The sequence below is a fragment of the Natator depressus genome, chromosome 1, assembly GCF_965152275.1.
Source record: "Natator depressus isolate rNatDep1 chromosome 1, rNatDep2.hap1, whole genome shotgun sequence".
NCBI lineage: Eukaryota > Metazoa > Chordata > Testudines > Cheloniidae > Natator > Natator depressus.
Window position 1 is genome coordinate 266,736,624 of NC_134234.1, and position 16,793 is coordinate 266,753,416.

The window sequence follows — 16,793 nt, forward strand, 5'->3', positions numbered from 1 at the left end:
TTTCTACGCCTCTCCTCTCACAAAAGTAAAAGGAGTAGGAGATCCAAAGATATTTTAATGTTTATACTAATCAGCAAACTAACATCAGTACAAAATTTGCCCTGAGTTTATTTCTTATTTCCACAAACAAGGCTAAGCAATGGAGACGTGTTCATGGTCTCCACTGAGCTATAGAGACATGAAAGCATTCAGTTTTATTTAATTATCAAAAATTGGTTTCCAGCTCCCTGGAAACAAACAGGAGAAAGTTTTTCATGGTGTATTCTACTCTACTCCAGCTGTCTGCTTACTAAAAACAGAAAGAGTCATCCTTTGCAGTGTAGACAGGAAATGCACTGTTACAGAACGCTGAAAAAAAAAATCTAAAATAAAAGAGAGTTGCCTCCCAGGTTTGACAGTGAGATAGGAAGCCTTTCATTTCTAAGTTTTTGATTCAAAACAGGCAAAGGTCAACTACTCAGCAGCCTTAGTAAAATGAGTCTGGTCTTGGTTCCTAATGGACAGATAACCACAAGACACAGAAAAGTTGTTTTTTAAAAACAGCTAGAGAAATGTAATAATATTTGATCTCCACTGGTAAACACAGACTAACTAAATGTGGTACAAACAATAAATTAAGGACTATAGATATTATTTAATTAGTGAACTATATTTGTGGATTTTAAGCAGGACATTTAATCTCATCTGGATGTTATTTTGTTCTCTGTGTTCCTCTGTCACCAAGAGACTGTAAACCAATAATTGCACATTTGAATGTTTAAAAAGTGAAAGTAACAATACCGCAGTTCTTTAAAATGCAAACAAAACAGAAAATAGAGATATCCAGGTGATGATGTTAGTTTACAATATAATGTATACAATGGAACACAGGAAACATTTACTCATTAAAACACATTGATTAGGAAAAATATCCCACATTCCACTAACCTTCAGTAACTGTCCATCTCTTGTTCCCAAAAACAAAACTGTCTTGTTCAAAACTACAGTAGCATAAACAGCTGATAAATCAGAGTGAATCAAGGTGGGTGACTTTTTGACCGGTGATAACAGTTTTTGCTGAAAATCAGACAAGAGAAGAACATGTGACAAAATTATTCAACAATACTGTAAAATGCAATTAAAAAAAAAAGAAGAAGAATTCCTGGGAAGCCGCTCAGTGCCCTCCCCTTATGGACCACAATTTTTGGAGGTATTTCTATTCTCAACAGGGTTATACTCAACACAATATACTCTTGGAAACGTACAGAGAGATGTGACAGTCCTTTTGTCAATCTCGTCTGTTTACCTATGCAAATATAAGTACTAAATAATTACTAACATAAATGGGGAGGGAAAGAAAGACTCAAAGCAGATACAGCCATTTGTTCCTTGATTCACTGTAGATATCTATCCAGATACAAAGCCTGTTATTGGTACTACTTCTCTGGCCAATTGTCTACATGTCCACCCCCACTGTACCATATTGCAAAGCCGCTCTGCTGTTTTAAAGTCTATAATGTCCAGATCTACTATAAATTACTGGCTCCCACTCCATATAATCCTCAGTGTACCTTCATCTGGGTCCATGGAACCCTGCTTCAGACCTGAAATATTTTCAGAAGCCTCTTTTAATAAATGCAGTTACCCAGGATACAGCAGGTATAGATTCAAACAAATAGGTGGTGTTGTTTTCTCTCTTGCCAGAAAATGAAGTGCTTCACCCTTCCTTTTTTGGTTTCCTGCTTTGCAGTAAAGGAAGCTGAATCTTATAGAACATATTGCCAGACCATAAGAACTAGAAAATGCCATACAATTTGTGACATTGTAGGCATTAAATACAGTTTATTCCCTTGCTTTCCCCTCCATCATAACTCTGTTACACATAAAATTAAAGTTTCCGTATTTAATTTAGATCCAGTAACAGTCTTCATGATAAAAATATAATAACTAAATGCTATAACAAAAATTAAAAAACTCTGTGAAGATGTAACTATGATATAATATTATTATAGACATATTTTAATAACAAATTAATTACTTTATTAACAGGCTGGGCCAAAATACTGGTGTAAGATTTACACTACAGAGACAAAAAAGTGTTTGACCCACTATGTCTAAACAAAACGTATCTGTGGGAATTTCAATTCCAAGCATCACCCACAATTCTTTGTTGAAGCTGAGTTGTAAAACTATATTAATTTATGGAAATACCTGGGCAACTCCAGCATAAGAAAACGTAGGGCAATATCACTTTAGAAAATTATTTTTATATCATGCAAAAAAATGGACAATTTATTATTAATCGTATTATATAGGACCCTCCAAAGACCCCAACCAAGATGAGGGCTCCATTGTGCTACATGTTTTAGAAACACATAGTCAGAGACATGCCCTGCCCGAAACGGCTTACAATCTAAAACCGCAAACCTGGATATTGTTCCTCACAGGCAGATCCCTACACCTGTATAGAGCTTCATCAAAGTCAGGAACCTAACTAGCTCCCTTGGAAGATCTGGTCATAGACAAAGGATGGGAGACAGGAAGCATTATCCTCCCCATGTTACAACTGGGGATTTTAGAAAAATGACACGACTTCCCACGTTCCCACAGAGTGCACCTGTGACAAAGCACGCCAAGTCCAGTGACAAGGCCATCATCCAACGGAAAGAGAATATGTTTCTGCAATGTAAATCCACTCTCAATTAAAATATTTTCCTGTAACTTAAATTAGTTACTTTTAATTAGTTTGTAGAAAGCGCATTTGAAAAAAAAAAACTTGATTAACTTTGATTATTTAAAAAATATATATCTTTTTTCAAGGGGTTGGAAAACACAGAGATTGTGATGCAGGACCCTGCTTAAAGCACTCTCATGGTGGCACGTTAACGTTGCTGCCCCTTTTGGGCCCCCCCATTGGTGGCCTTGCTGGGTCCCTGGTGGCAGGGCCGCTGATGAGGGGGCGCAAAACGGGCAGTGACGTTAACATGCTGCTGCTGATGGGGCGGGGGGGGGGTGGGGAGTGGGCAAAAGAAGTAGCTTCCCCAAGCCCTTTAAATCGCCACTGGAGCCCCAGGCGGCACGGGCCAGGCAGCGCAGATGGGCTGGCTGGGGGACGCTGACCCTGAGCCTCGCCCCTTCCAGGGGCGGGGGCACCGGGGGCAGAGCTGGCCCTGTACCAGTAAGAGCTTAATTTTACTTTCACCCCTGGCAGGAGTGAAAGGAAGACAAGCTACTCAAGGTGTCTTGCAGAAGCTGCACAGTTAGACCCTGGAAGGAAGGAGGAACCACCTAGACATTGAAACACTGTGGTGACTGAGTTTTATTTTAACTTATATACTAGTAGATGAGCAATGCCATTCTTTAGCATCCTCTCTTTCTGACTGAAGAAGCAACCCTAACAAGTTTGAGAAAACATCACCCCAATTCTCCTTGCTAGATGGAGGGGCATTATAACGTTAAGCTTACATGGCTGGTGAAAGGGGGAACTGGTTTGGTGGGCCATCAAAACAAAAAAATTGCCTTAACTCTTTTACAACCTATTTCCTATCTTGTCCCCTCCCTTTGGGGAGCAGCTGCTGTTCCTTTCATCCTTCTCATCCTTTTTTCACACGCATTTAGTTTTTTAACCAACCCTTTCACTTATTCCACTGGGACTAAAAGGGTTATGGCAGTGCAGGGTCTTCCCAGGCTTTTCCTTTCTTAAGTAAAACCAATCTTGATTCAGCCCTAAAAATGTATTTACAGTTGGAGCTTCCTCTATGCTTCATCAGTCATACTTCTCCTCCCTTCTGTGTTCCTGTATTCCAGAACACTTCTGTGACATAGGACCAGAAAGGGTTACACAACTAGTAGGCTAACTAACCGAGATTCAACATATTAGGAGACAATGATTGTGTTTGAGGTTGACAGTGTAACCAAATGGTTCCTGTCTATCGCTGTATTCTGTTAATTCAGAGATCAAAAGGAGATGTTAATATTTAGGTAAACTGTGAATGTTGTAATATCATTGACTTTATTTCTCTTTGAAGTTTGTGGAAACTACCTGTAAATGGCGGGAGCTGGGCAATTGCCTTTTGTTAATCCATGCAGCTAATCACTGGTGGTTCTTAGGATATAGGATGTACCTTCAAAGCCACTATTGTTCACCCAAGGACTGCACGCTGCCAAGAGGCTGCTAGATAACTATAAAGAGAACTCTAGGGCCCTGATCCTATCATCTCATATCTGCTTAAACTTCATCAGGGGAAGTCTGAATTGCAAGACTGAGGTCCCCAGCTCCAAACTGGGTCACCCTGACATTGGACTATAACTTATAGAACTAATTCTGAAATAACTTTTTACAACTCTGAAGCTCACCATCTCTACTATGAATTGACCGTAGAACTTTACTCATATCTGTATGTATAATGATCTTTTAACCAGTACTCACTCTCATTCCTTTTTTAACAAATTTTAGCTTAGTTAATAAGAATTGGCTGTAAGTGTGTATTTGGGTAAGATCTGAAATATTCATTGACCTGATAGCACTTTTTATATATGGTTTTATATATGGTATATGGAACAAGGTTTTCAGTAATCCTCATCATATTTGACTTGGCTGTCTGGGTGGGAGCTCAAGGCTGGGTTGCTTTAAGGGAACTGTATTTCTGGCTTCTGGGTAACCAGTAAGGTATTGTAGAAGCTTTTCTGTTGCTGGATCGGTGAATCTAAGTATTAGAATAACCATCAGTTTTGGGGATTGTCTGCCCCATTCTTTGCAGTTTGCCCTAACTGAGCAATCTCAGTGTGGCCCCCCCGGGGCCCCGGTCACAACTTCCAAGATCCATAAGAACACAAGAAATGTACCAAGAAAAGACCATCCTGTCCAACATGGTTGCTCTTTCCAGTTCTCAAATCCCACTTTTCTGCTTTATTCTACACTCCTCAATCTCCTTCAATTTCACAAATAAACCCAGATGTCTCCTGGATTAATTTAGACTGTGTTACAACCACCTCATCTTGTAATGTATCCTGTTTATGACCCTTTGCATGAAATTACTTATACATGTTCTATAATTTACATCTAGATTTCTTCCACCTTGAGCACAGCTGTGACTGCTAAATTCATGCTTCTATGTTCTGTCTTGATTTTATTTAAATGTTTTAGAGTGCAAGCTCCTTGGGGAAAGGACTGTGTTTTCCTGTTTGTACAGCTCCGAACTTACTGCAGCTGCTCACTAAGTAAAGATACAAAGCCAGATCCTTAGCTGGTGTAAATGGACACAGCTCTACTAACTTCACTGGAACTGCACCTATTTACACCAACTGAGGATCTGGCCCATAACTCTTCATTCCTTTTTGGCCTGCCAAGTGTAGAAAAATAGGCCCTATTTTATTTTTGCAATATATCAAGCAGGTAGTAAGTAGACTCCCTCCTTTAGTATATTCATTCCCTTGCAATAATTAGTTAGCAACCGCTTTCCACCTAGGACAGTCACTGATAAATCTCAGAATAGAGTTTCTTGCCTAAGCTAAATTGATTCTGATAATTCATCTAGAATATTCATAGCTGAGACTGTAAAATCTCTCTAAAGCATTGCTACCATGCAGATTCCCTCAAAATAACATGAAATGCAGCAATCTGATCAGGACACAGAGCATATGAGAAATGTGTAGCAAATATTTTGCACAATGGCCTAACTTTGTTTTTTTATTGAGTATAGATTTTGGAACTGTGCTCTCCTCTGCTAACTTAACCATCCTCTGATCTACACATGATTCCAAGGAAGCTAATCTCTTCTTCAACAGCTCCCTAACCGTCTCTCAAAAGTTTCAAGCAAAAATACTTGGTCAAGCCAGATGACTCAAGGCAACTCTTAGCTGGGAACTGATTATCGGAGAATTTACAACATTCCTGTGGCTTAATTCCCCATACTGAACAAAGACATTTTTAGAACTCATTCCTGTTGGACACAAAGATTTAATCAGTAATTACCTATGACAATCTCAAGTGACATATGCTGGCTATGGAAGCCTATACTCTTGTCACAGCAAACGTAACACTAATGGTCTAGCAACGTACTTTGGATGACTGGACTACTGCAAAATTAATTACACTAAACAGTATTTTGAAAGCCTTAAATCTTTTCTTAAAAGAGTTTGACTCCTTGAGGGCCAGTTATAACAAAATTTAAATACTTTGTGTCTGTAAATTAATGGACCAAATTCTCTGCTGGGGTAATTGGGTCCAGCTCTATTGACTTCCATACTTTGACTTCAACAGAGCTGTGCCAATTTACACCAGCTAAGAATCTGGCCCAAGGTTTTTAATCATGCTTGATGAATAAAGGACCACACACTACACAATCTACCTACTCATTTCTTATGAATATATGGGCAAAAGTACCAAGATCATATTGTTACAACTCTTTAGTGATATGACATAACAGAGAGCAGACCAGCAAAAAGCTCTTTTCTTTCAGTAGCCATTTAGATCTTAATATTTCATAACAGAAGCATCTTAATGTAGCAAATGCACCTCTTCACCATGTGGACACATGCCGAACTCAGAATTTTAGAATTTTCCCTAAAACACTCCTGAGTCTTTTTGTTTTGCAACTGCTGACCTCAGTTACAGGTTCTTAAATGTGAGGAGATAACATTCTAAACAACTCTCTCTATTTACAGAGTCATATATGCTAATGTATGATGCACAAAATCCTAATCTCTCGGCAGGGTGTGATATTCCAGTAGTTCCCACAGGGCAGGCCCAAAGCCCATTGAAAGGAAAGACTCCCATTGACTTCAAAGGTCATTGGAACAGGTATTCCTCATGTATTTTAGCCATGGAGCTTCCATTTCAGAATTGCAGGCATCCAAAAAATGGTCACTGGTACACAGCCAAATTTCTGAAAACAAAGTCAGATTGAATTGGGTGATTTCTCATTGGGAAAAGCAGTCATTAATTTGAGCAGAAAATATGCTCATCTGCACGTAATTTCAATTGCAGTGTCCATTACGACATATATTTCAGCTGTATTTATAATTTGATATACCCAAAATTAAGGCAAGAGAAATTTGGATCAGAAAAAAGCAAGGAGAACAAAAAAATGACAAAACTATACAATTTTGTTTGAGGTATAGTATTGTCCCCTCGCTCACCTCAATGCTAATTTTGGGTCATGAGTTGCTGGGAGTGCCACATCATATAGCTAGGTTTCAGAGTAACAGCCGTGTTAGTCTGTATTCGCAAAAAGAAAAGGAGTATTTGTGGCACATTAGAGACTAACCAATTTATCTGAGCATAAGCTTTCGTGAGCTACAGCTCACTTCATCGGATGGATACTGTGGAAAGTACAGAAGATCTTTTTATACACACAAACCATGAAAAAATGGGTGTTTACCACTACAAAAGGTTTTCTCTCCCCCCACCCCACTCTCCTGCTGGTAATAGCTTATCTAAAGTGATCACTCTCCTTGCAATGTGTATGATAATCAAGTTGGGCCATTTCCAGCACAAATCCAGGTTTTCTCCCCACCGCCCCCCCACAAACCCACTCTCCTGTTGGCATAGCTATAAATTGTGTATATATTGTATATTGCTATAAATGTAGCAACCTAGGACAAAATGCCATGTGCAAACCCCATTGTATGAAATCATAGCATAATTGGTCCAGTCTCATAAGCAAAAATGCAACACATGGCCTAGTGAGCACTGGAGTTATATATTTTGAAATAAAGTTGGTGGAGACAGATTTTAAACGTACTTGTTTGGAATGCTACACTTAAATCCACTGCTAAAACAAAAGCACAAGTTCTGTTTGACCACAGTAGCAATATTGTGTCAAATCACATCCACCCACCCACACTCCCCCCCCCCGCCCCGGTTTCAATCCAGTAAAGTATTAAAATTTATCCTTAATTTTAAACATGAGTAGTTCCTTTCAAGTCAACAGGATTATTGGTGTGCTTAAAGTTAAGCACATGCTTAAGTGTTTTGCTAAATCAGGGCCAGAGTGCTCAATACCTTTCAGGATCAAGTTTATAGTGGAATCTCCAAACCATTGTCCCATGAAATGCAGGAATACAGATGATCCAGTATGCATATACCCTTAGCAATACAGACCCTTTGCATGTCACTCAGAACCACAATGCAGAGGCAACATTCATGAAGTGCAAGCAGCTGTGTGTGAATGTGGACAAATAGGAAATTCCCACACAAATCAGTCAAAAAAACAGTGCTGTCACAAAGTTGTGGCATGTCACCGTATGCTCTTGCTCTAGATCAAAATGTAGCATCCTGAACCTTGCAGAGAGCCAACACGATGGGTCTATGTACACTAGCCTGGACCATACCACACATCACTGATTTAGAACATGGTCAAGAGGACCAGGATTTGCAATATTTTTTTAAAAGGGTATTTTTTTAAGGGTTGCTGGCAAAAGGCAGGGTTATGTTCAGAGGAGTCCACCAGCCACAAGAGTTGCTCAGAGCTCCGATTCAAGGCAGTGGTAATAATACGACATATTCATGTTGCCATGACTGTAGCCAGACAACAACCCTATCTTTAAAAGAGCTGGGATGTAAAGCATACACATCGCCAACTACCTGCTGCATGGGTACACATTTTTTATGATGAATAGTTGATGTTCTGGGATACATGGTGCTCCTTTGTGCCCAAAAGCCCTATCGATTTCTACAGGTTTTTTTTTTTAAGTTTTGCATATTGAATGGCAAGTTGTGCATTATTTTTCTGAAGATTTTGAACCCATGCACACTTTTGATTCGAAAGGGCATCACATTATGCAAGTGAACCACCTTGCACTTTTTTGAGGGAAGAGGACAGAAGAATGCAAGTAGAAATATCTGGAAGACGAAGCATGCATGCATGAAGTGAGCACACGTGTTGTGTTTACCTATCCTATCCTTTTGTGCTTGTAAAATGACTTTTTAAAATGGAATTGCATTTGTTTCTGTGTCTTTCCTGCAAATATGTATAATAAACAATGAATTATCATTAGGGCTGTTGATTAATCGCAGTTAATTCACGCAATTAAGTAAAAAAAAATTAATCACAATTTAAAAAATTAATCGCGATTAATTGCAGTTTTAACTGCATTGTTAAACAATAGAATACCAATTGAATTTTATTAAATATTTTTGGATATTTTTCTACATTTTCAAATATACATTGATTTCAATTACAACATAGAGTCCAAAGTGTACAGTGCTCACTTTATATTATTTTTATTACAAATATTTGCACTGTAAAAATGATAAACCAAAGAAATAGTATTTTTCAATTCACCTCATACAAGTACTGTAGTGCAATTTCTTTGTCATGAAAGTGCAATTTACAAATGTAGATTTTTTTTTGTTACTTACGTAACTGCACTCAAAAACAAAACAATGTAAAACTTCAGAGCCTACAAGTCCACTCAGTCCTACTTTTTGTTCAGCCAATCGCTAAGACAAACAAGTTTGTTCACATTTACAGGAGATAATGTTGCCCTCTTCTTATTAACAATGTCATCAGAAGGTAAGAACAGGCATTTGCATGGCACTTTTGTAGTCAGCATTGCAAGGTATTTACTTGCCAGATATGCTAAAGATTCGTATGGCCCTTCATGCTTCAGCCATCATTCCAGAGGCCATGTTTCCAGAGGACATGCTGATGACGCTCGTTAAAAAAATAATGCTTTAATTAAATTTGTGACTGAACTCCTTGGGGGAGAATTGTATGTCCCTTCCCTGTTTTACCACATTCTGCCATATATTTCATTTTATAGCAGCCTTGGATAATGAGCCAGCACACGTTGTTCATTTTAAGAATACTTTCACTGCAGATTTCACAAAACACAAAGAAGGTACCAACGTAAGATTTCTAAAGCTAGCTACAGCACTCAACCCAAGGTTTAAGAATCTGAAGTGCCTTCCAAAATCTGAGAGGGACGAGGTGTAGAACATGCTTTCAGAAGTCTTAAAAGAGCAACACTCCAATGCAGAAACTACAGAACCCAAACCACCAAAAAAGAAAATCAACCTTGTGCTGGTGACATCTGACTCAGATAATGAAGATGAACATGTGTCGATCAGTACTGCTTTGGATTCTTATTGAGCAGAACCCATCATCAGCATGGACACGTCCCCTGAAATGGTAGTTGATGCATGAAAGGACATATGAATCTTTAGCACATCTGGCACGTAAATATCTTGCGATTCTGGCTACAACAGTGCCATGAGAATGCCTGTTCTCACTGTCAGGTGACATTGTAAACAAGGACCGGGCAGTATTATCTCCTGCAAATGTAAACAAACTTGTTTGTCTGAGTGATTGGCTTAACAAGAAGTGGGACTGAGTGGACTTGCAGGCTCTAAAATTTTACATTGTTTTATTTTTGAATGCAGTTTTTTTCTACATAATTCTACATTTGTAAGTTCAACTTTCATGATAAAGAGATTGCACTACAGTACTTGTGTTAGGTGAATTGAAAAATACTATTTTTGTTGGTTTTTTACAGTGCAAATACTTGTAATCAAAAATAAATATAAAGTGAGCACTGTACACTGTATTCTGTGTTGTAATTTAAATCAATATATTTGAAAACATAGAAAACATCCAAAAATATGGTATTCTATTATTGTTTAACAGTGCGATTAATCGCAATTAATGTTTTTAATCACACAATTAATCATGTTTTTTTTTTATTGCTTGACAGCCCTAATTATAATAAAGGGAATATCATGCCTCCTTTGGGTTGGCTTCATTAGACAATTAGGTCATGGTATAACACAACACCTAGAAGTCATTATCTAACACAATGTTAAACTTGACTCTACTGCCAATGTAGGCAGGAACCAATGAAGTTTAACATTGTGTCAGCTGGTCATGATTAACTCTAGAGGTCCAGTTAGTGACATGTTAAACATAGCGATCCCTGTCTATACTGACAGCAAAGCTGTGTTTAGCATCATGTTAATTAACCCAACTCCTCATGATCATATTCTAACACAACCTAATTTTCCAGTAAAGATAAGCCTTTTGAAAGATTGGAGTTATTGCTGTAATAATGGGACTATGCTTGTAGTCTAAGACAGAACTATTCTTAAAATAATGAATGTTGGTCTTCCATATTTAGATACTTAGATACCATGGTGATGACAGCCATATAAATAGACTGTAGTATTTGCACTCCTTAGACCCATTTCCTTAAAAGTCACAAAAAACAATTCTCTAGAATTTCTGATATGTGAGGTGTGCAAAATATTTATTTTGGGTTTTTTGTGTGGATTGCTATTGGAAGTTTATTATTCATTTTTGCCATGGATGACAGTCTGATAAAACACCTTAGACTGCCAGTAAAGAAATCATGTAAGAACTTACAATGAAAGAACCAGCATCCAAAATCCAATTTCTAAATAACCATTGTTTGGGAAAGAGAGACTTTTTATTAACTCCTGTCATTCAATTTACCATCAGTAACCACAGCAATCAAAGTGAGTTACTGACACCTAAAAACAGAGGGTCAAATCCTGGCTCCATAGAAATCAATGGGAGTTTTGCCACTGATTTCAATACAGCCAGGATTTCACACACCTAATCTTAGGATTCTATGTGGAAAGGGACAGATATTTAATCTTATTTGATGTGACTAGCTAGTTTTAATATATTTTACATTTATATTGCAGCTTTTATTTGGAAAGATCTCAAGAGTGCTTCCCTAACTGTGGTTAGGGAAGCAACCTCTTCTCATGAAGTTTCCAAAATACTCCATCCATTACTGGACAAGGCTGTCCCAATCTAGAAGGGGCAGCGGGTTAAACTGCAGAATGCTTGGGTGTTGGAGGATCTGCCAGAGACCAGGGCTCTCTTTACAGATCACGTTCTTGTCTTTTTTGTTGTTGTTTCTTTTGCCTGTTCTCACTTTCAGGTGACATTGTAAATAAGAAGCAGGCAGCAGTATCTCCCCTCAATGTAAACAAACTTGTTTGTCTTAGCGATTGGCAGAACAAGAAGCAGGACTGAGTGGACTTGTAGGCTCGAAAGTTTTACACTATTTTGTTTTTGAGTGCAGTCATGTAACCAAAAAAAAAAAAAATCTGCATTTGTAAGTTACACTTTCAAGATAAAGCGATTGCACTGCAGTACTTGTATGAGGTGAATTGGAAAATACTATTTCTTTTGTCATTTTACAGTACATCTATTTGTAATCAAAAATAATAATACAAAGTGAGCACTGTACACTTTGTATTCTGTGTTGTAACTGAAATCAATATTGAAAATGTAGAAAAACATCCAAAATACTGAATACATTTCAATTAGTATTCTATTGTTATAAGTATGATTAATCAATTAATTTTGTTAAGTGTGTGGGTTAACTGTGATTGAAAGCCCTAATATTTAGTATTCATTATTATTATTTATACAGCCCCAGAGATGTGCATGGTGCACTACGGGGTGGAGGGGAAAAAGCATATCTAGATGGCAACAGGAGGTAGGAGGCTGAGTGTAGGGGATTTGAAGCAAGGTCTGCTAAATTGCAATCCTGGCTCTACCCCTCATTTGAGAGGTAACCATGAACATGTCTGCCTTCCCACATCTGCAGAGGGGAATGATAGTATCTACCTCAAGGATCAGCGAGCACACAAGGTTTTTAAAATATAGAGCTCTCTCTAAGCCTTGTGGGGAGCCAGGTCCCTGGGTGCTGGCTCCGGATCAGAATTCCCCTGAAACTCAAGGGCTCTCGGAGGGGGATTTTGACGGGGGCCAGCTGATCTATTTCTCCGAGGTGAACAACAAGCTTCACCGAAGTGAAGGGGAGACTCACACAGTGGCGATTTTCATTGATTTTCAGTAACGGGCTGCAACTGGCGGCTGGCTCCTTCCTCTGCCCGGCCAGCCGCTCCATGTCCCGCATGGCGAAGATGCAGAGCGCGGTGGAGTCCCAGCGCCGCTCGCCCGGCCCGGCGCTGAAGACCCCGGCCCACAAGCCCGCCGGCTCCAGGAGGCTGGAGGAGAGGAGGGTGCTGCGGGCGCCGCAGTCCAGGCGCAGCTCGCCGAAGAGGCTGGGGACGGGGGAGTCCTTCTGGGACTTCAGCACGGCCACGCTGGGATGCGCCGCCGCCGCCGGGGGTAAGGGGTAGTAGGGGAAGAAGAGGTGCTCGCCCCACAGGAAGGCGTCCACGAAGTGCAGCGGGTTCGCTTTGTCGCGCTTCAGCGTCCCAAACTCCCCCCCGGTCAGGCGCAGGTCCGGCAGGCGGCGCACGGTGAGCACCGTGTCGGCGTCGGAGGCCGAGGGGGCGCACGTCAGGTTGGTGTCGGGCAGCGAGTAGGTGGCGGCCAGCGCCAGCAAGCGGCCTCGGTTGGGCTGCGGCGCGAAGAGCACCCCGGTGGTGGAGCCCTGCGGCAGGCAGCTCACCACCTCGCTCTGGTTGGACAGCGCCGTCAGGTTACCCAGCAGCCGCACCTGGCAGCTGCCGCCGTGCAGGGTCCAGCCGGTGAGCAGGCGGCCGCGCTCCGGGTCCGGCAGCAGCAGCTTGCTGTGGGTGCCCGCCGGCTGCGCGCAGTCCTGCGCCCCCGCGTGCGCCAGCTGCAGCTGCCCGGAGGGCGGCCGGCCCAGGGCCCGGTGCAGCTTGTACAGGCAGCTGCCGCCCGCCAGCAGGAGGCTGTCCCCGCTCGCCGCGATGTTGTCGATGCGCACGGGCAGGGCGAAGCGGGGCTGGCACACGACGGCCCCGGCCCCCGCCAGGGCGATCAGCAGCGCCCAGGGCAGCGGGGGCGCGGCGGGGCCGGGGCGCCGGGGGTCCTTCCTCCTGCAGGGCGCCATGGGTGCGGCCCGCTCCTCGATCGGCTCCGCGGCTGCTCTAGTTGCCTGGCGGCGGCGGCTGCCCCATGCTGTGCTGCGGGGCGGGAGAGGCGCTGTGTCGTTCAGCCCCGGCTTCCTCCGTCTGGCTGCGGTGGTGGGAAGTTCCTCTCCGGGAGGCTGGGCTGGGCTCCTGGGTGGGGGTTTGGGCCTCATACTTGCTCTTGCACAAGCTTCCTTCCCCACTCACCCCACGCCCTGCGCCCTCCAGGATGCAGCGGGCGGGGGCCGCAGCCACCTGCCCGGCTTTGCTCCTGGGTGCACTGCAAAACCAACGCTGGGCTCCTGCTGTGAGTGAACCATCCCACAGCCTCTCAGCCTAGATGGGAGCAAAGCACCCCTGTGCACCAGGCAGCCTTTGGCAGGCTTCTTGGGCGTGCCATGAGTAGGACCGGATCTAGGTACCAGCAAAGCAAGCCTGTGCGTGGGGTGGCACAATTCCAGGGGCGGCATTCCAGCCATCCTTTTTTTATTTTATTTTATTTTTTTGCTTGTGCAGTTATGCTCTCAGAGCTGGGGTGGCAAATTTTTTGCTTGGGATGGCAAAAAACTTAGAGCCGGCCCTGGCCATGAGAGCATGGCTGGGGCCCACTTGGACTAGGGTGACCGGATAGTAAGTGTGGAAAATCGGGAGTTTTGCGGGGGGAGGTGGAGGGGGACGGGGCTATAGTCAGGGCCGTCCCTACCCATACGCAAAGTACGTAGCTGCATAGGGCACCAGGAAATTTGGGGCACCACAGTTCCTGGTGCCCTGCACAGCTGTGTGCTGCTCCAGCCCCTGCCCCGCCTCTTCCCCATGGCCCCTGCCCCTGCTCTGCCCCATCCCCTGCTCCACCCCAGCCCCACCTCCACTCCCCTGAGGACTGCAGCAAGGCTGGGCTTACACTCACCGGTGGCGGGAAGTGCAGCGACCTGGCCCCTGCCGTGCCGCCAGTGAGTGCTGCGGGGCGGTTCCCCTCTGCCCTCTAAGCCAGCCCTGCCGCTCCCGCGCGGAGGCGTGGGCCCCCACACGCACACACACCTCGCAGGGGGGCTGCGTAGGGCCCCAGAATAGCTAGGGACGGCCCTGGGTATAGTTGCATATATAAGACAAAGCCACTAATATCAGGATGGTCTTGACAATATCGGGACATCTGGTCACCCTAATTTGGGCTGCCAGGCTGACCCAGGTTTTAAACCTCTTGGGGGGGTGGGGAATAACATTGGAACAAGGGGCCCCACACACAGCTGATTTTCCAGCATAGATGGGACTGTCGCCACAGCCAGTAGAGAGTGTGACTTTCTCTGACCATCTCATCTTTATTATAGAGACCCATTGGGGTTCTCACAACACATTTTTGGTGGCCTCAGAGTGCAGCCACCAACTCTTGCTGGCAGCGGCTTTGACAATTTTTCCTAAAATATTTAATTAACTTTAGGAAAAATAAATCAATATACACTATACATGTCCAGTGTAATTTATTTATATCTGGATTTTATTTGTGCAGACTCAATAATAAAAATAATATATAGTTGTCTCTATTCTTTACTGGACCTACGCAGAATAGAAACAAATAATGTGTTTTGCATGTTCTTGTCCCTTTTTGTTGTTTCTTTTGCATTTTTGGTTGGTTGTTCTTTTTAGACTTGCTAGCTAGTAAGTCTGCTGCTGTGAAAAGGGATACTTGTATATTAATATCACTTTTCACAGCCTCCCAGCTAGTTGCTAAGTCTGCTGTGAAAAGTGATATTAACATACAAATATAACTTTTCATAGCAGACTTACTCAGCCACGGCAAACCTGGGGACAAATTAAGCCCTGGATGGGAAAGTGAATAGGGAGGCAGCCGGAGCCATGGAGGGAATGAATAGGGGGCTGGGGGAGGGGCTGGATGGGGGCTGAGGGAGGCAGTGGGGCCCAGGGGCAATGGGATGGGTGGGTGAAGGGCCAGAGGGTGCAGTGGGGGCCAGCACCCATCACTGCACAGCCAGGGCCTAACCCAAAGCCCTTTGGCTGGGGCCTGAGGCCCAGCGGCTGGTGACGGCAGTGGGGGCCAAGGGGAAGGGGTGGTGAGCCGGGGGCCCAGCAGTCAGGGGACAGAGCGTGCCTGCCACTGCACAGATGAAGTCTGGGGCTGGAGAAGGCAGCAGTTGGGGATGGGCAATGGGGGAGAGGGGCAGGGTGATGAGACTGGAACCACAGGATGGGGCCCATGGCCAGAGCCCGAAGCTCTGCAACTGGAGTCTGCCACCCACCATCCCTGAAGCCCAACCCCACCACCCCTGGAAAGGTGGGAAATTTACTGGCTTGCCTGCTTCTCCAGTGTTTGTGTCTTCAGAAGGAGGCAGGGCCCAAGTTCTGCTGGAGGCCCCAGGGGACGGGCTGCTGCTTTGCCCCTGCGCTCCAATCGCTGCACAGGAGGCTGTGCCTGCAAGAAAAGCCCCGGACTGCATGAGGCCATGGTGGCCGCATTTGAGAAATGCTGCCCTGGTTGGCTTCTGAGACCTAGATAGTGGCTTCTTCCTTCTAAGCAAAGCCAGGCTAATTTGGGATTCTTGCTAACATTTATCTCAGTACAGGATGGCCTGTCACACAATATCATGAAATGAAAACGGGGTCAATTTTATACAAGCTTGTCTGTCCTCCTGGGAGCGGCAAAATCCACATACTTTGCTAATTTCAAGGAAGCATAAAACTGAGATCCTTCCCACCCGTAGTCATGATAGATCAGTATTTTCATAGCAGTCGGGTAAATTAATTCCAGACTCCTGGGTGAACCTTATCTAAATTCCCCTTGTTGATGTGGAATTACATTGAATAGTGTGTTTTTTCACTGCCTTTCTTAAGCTGTTGCATCACGTTGCTGCATGTAGTTAAACAGTTACTGCAGCTCACTCTCCAAAAGGTTGCCGTGATTTTTATTTAGTCTGTCAATAACAATGGTGAAGGATGTTGTGAGGCGTTTGGGTTTGTCCATCTTTGGGTGGGCGTT

The 16,793-nt window shown here is 43.3% G+C and overlaps 1 protein-coding gene across 1 annotated transcript in view; it reads right to left on the reverse strand.

Moving 5' to 3' along the window:
• Positions 1–16,262, reverse strand: part of PLXNC1 (plexin C1) — a 96,958-nt gene extending 80,696 nt beyond the window's left edge. The window contains 4 exon segments of the mRNA XM_074955774.1: positions 928–1,056; positions 12,787–14,160; positions 14,162–14,218; positions 16,113–16,262. Coding sequence (XP_074811875.1) covers positions 928–1,056; positions 12,787–14,160; positions 14,162–14,218; positions 16,113–16,262 — 1,710 coding nt within the window.
• Positions 16,263–16,793: the final 531 nt, after the last annotated feature.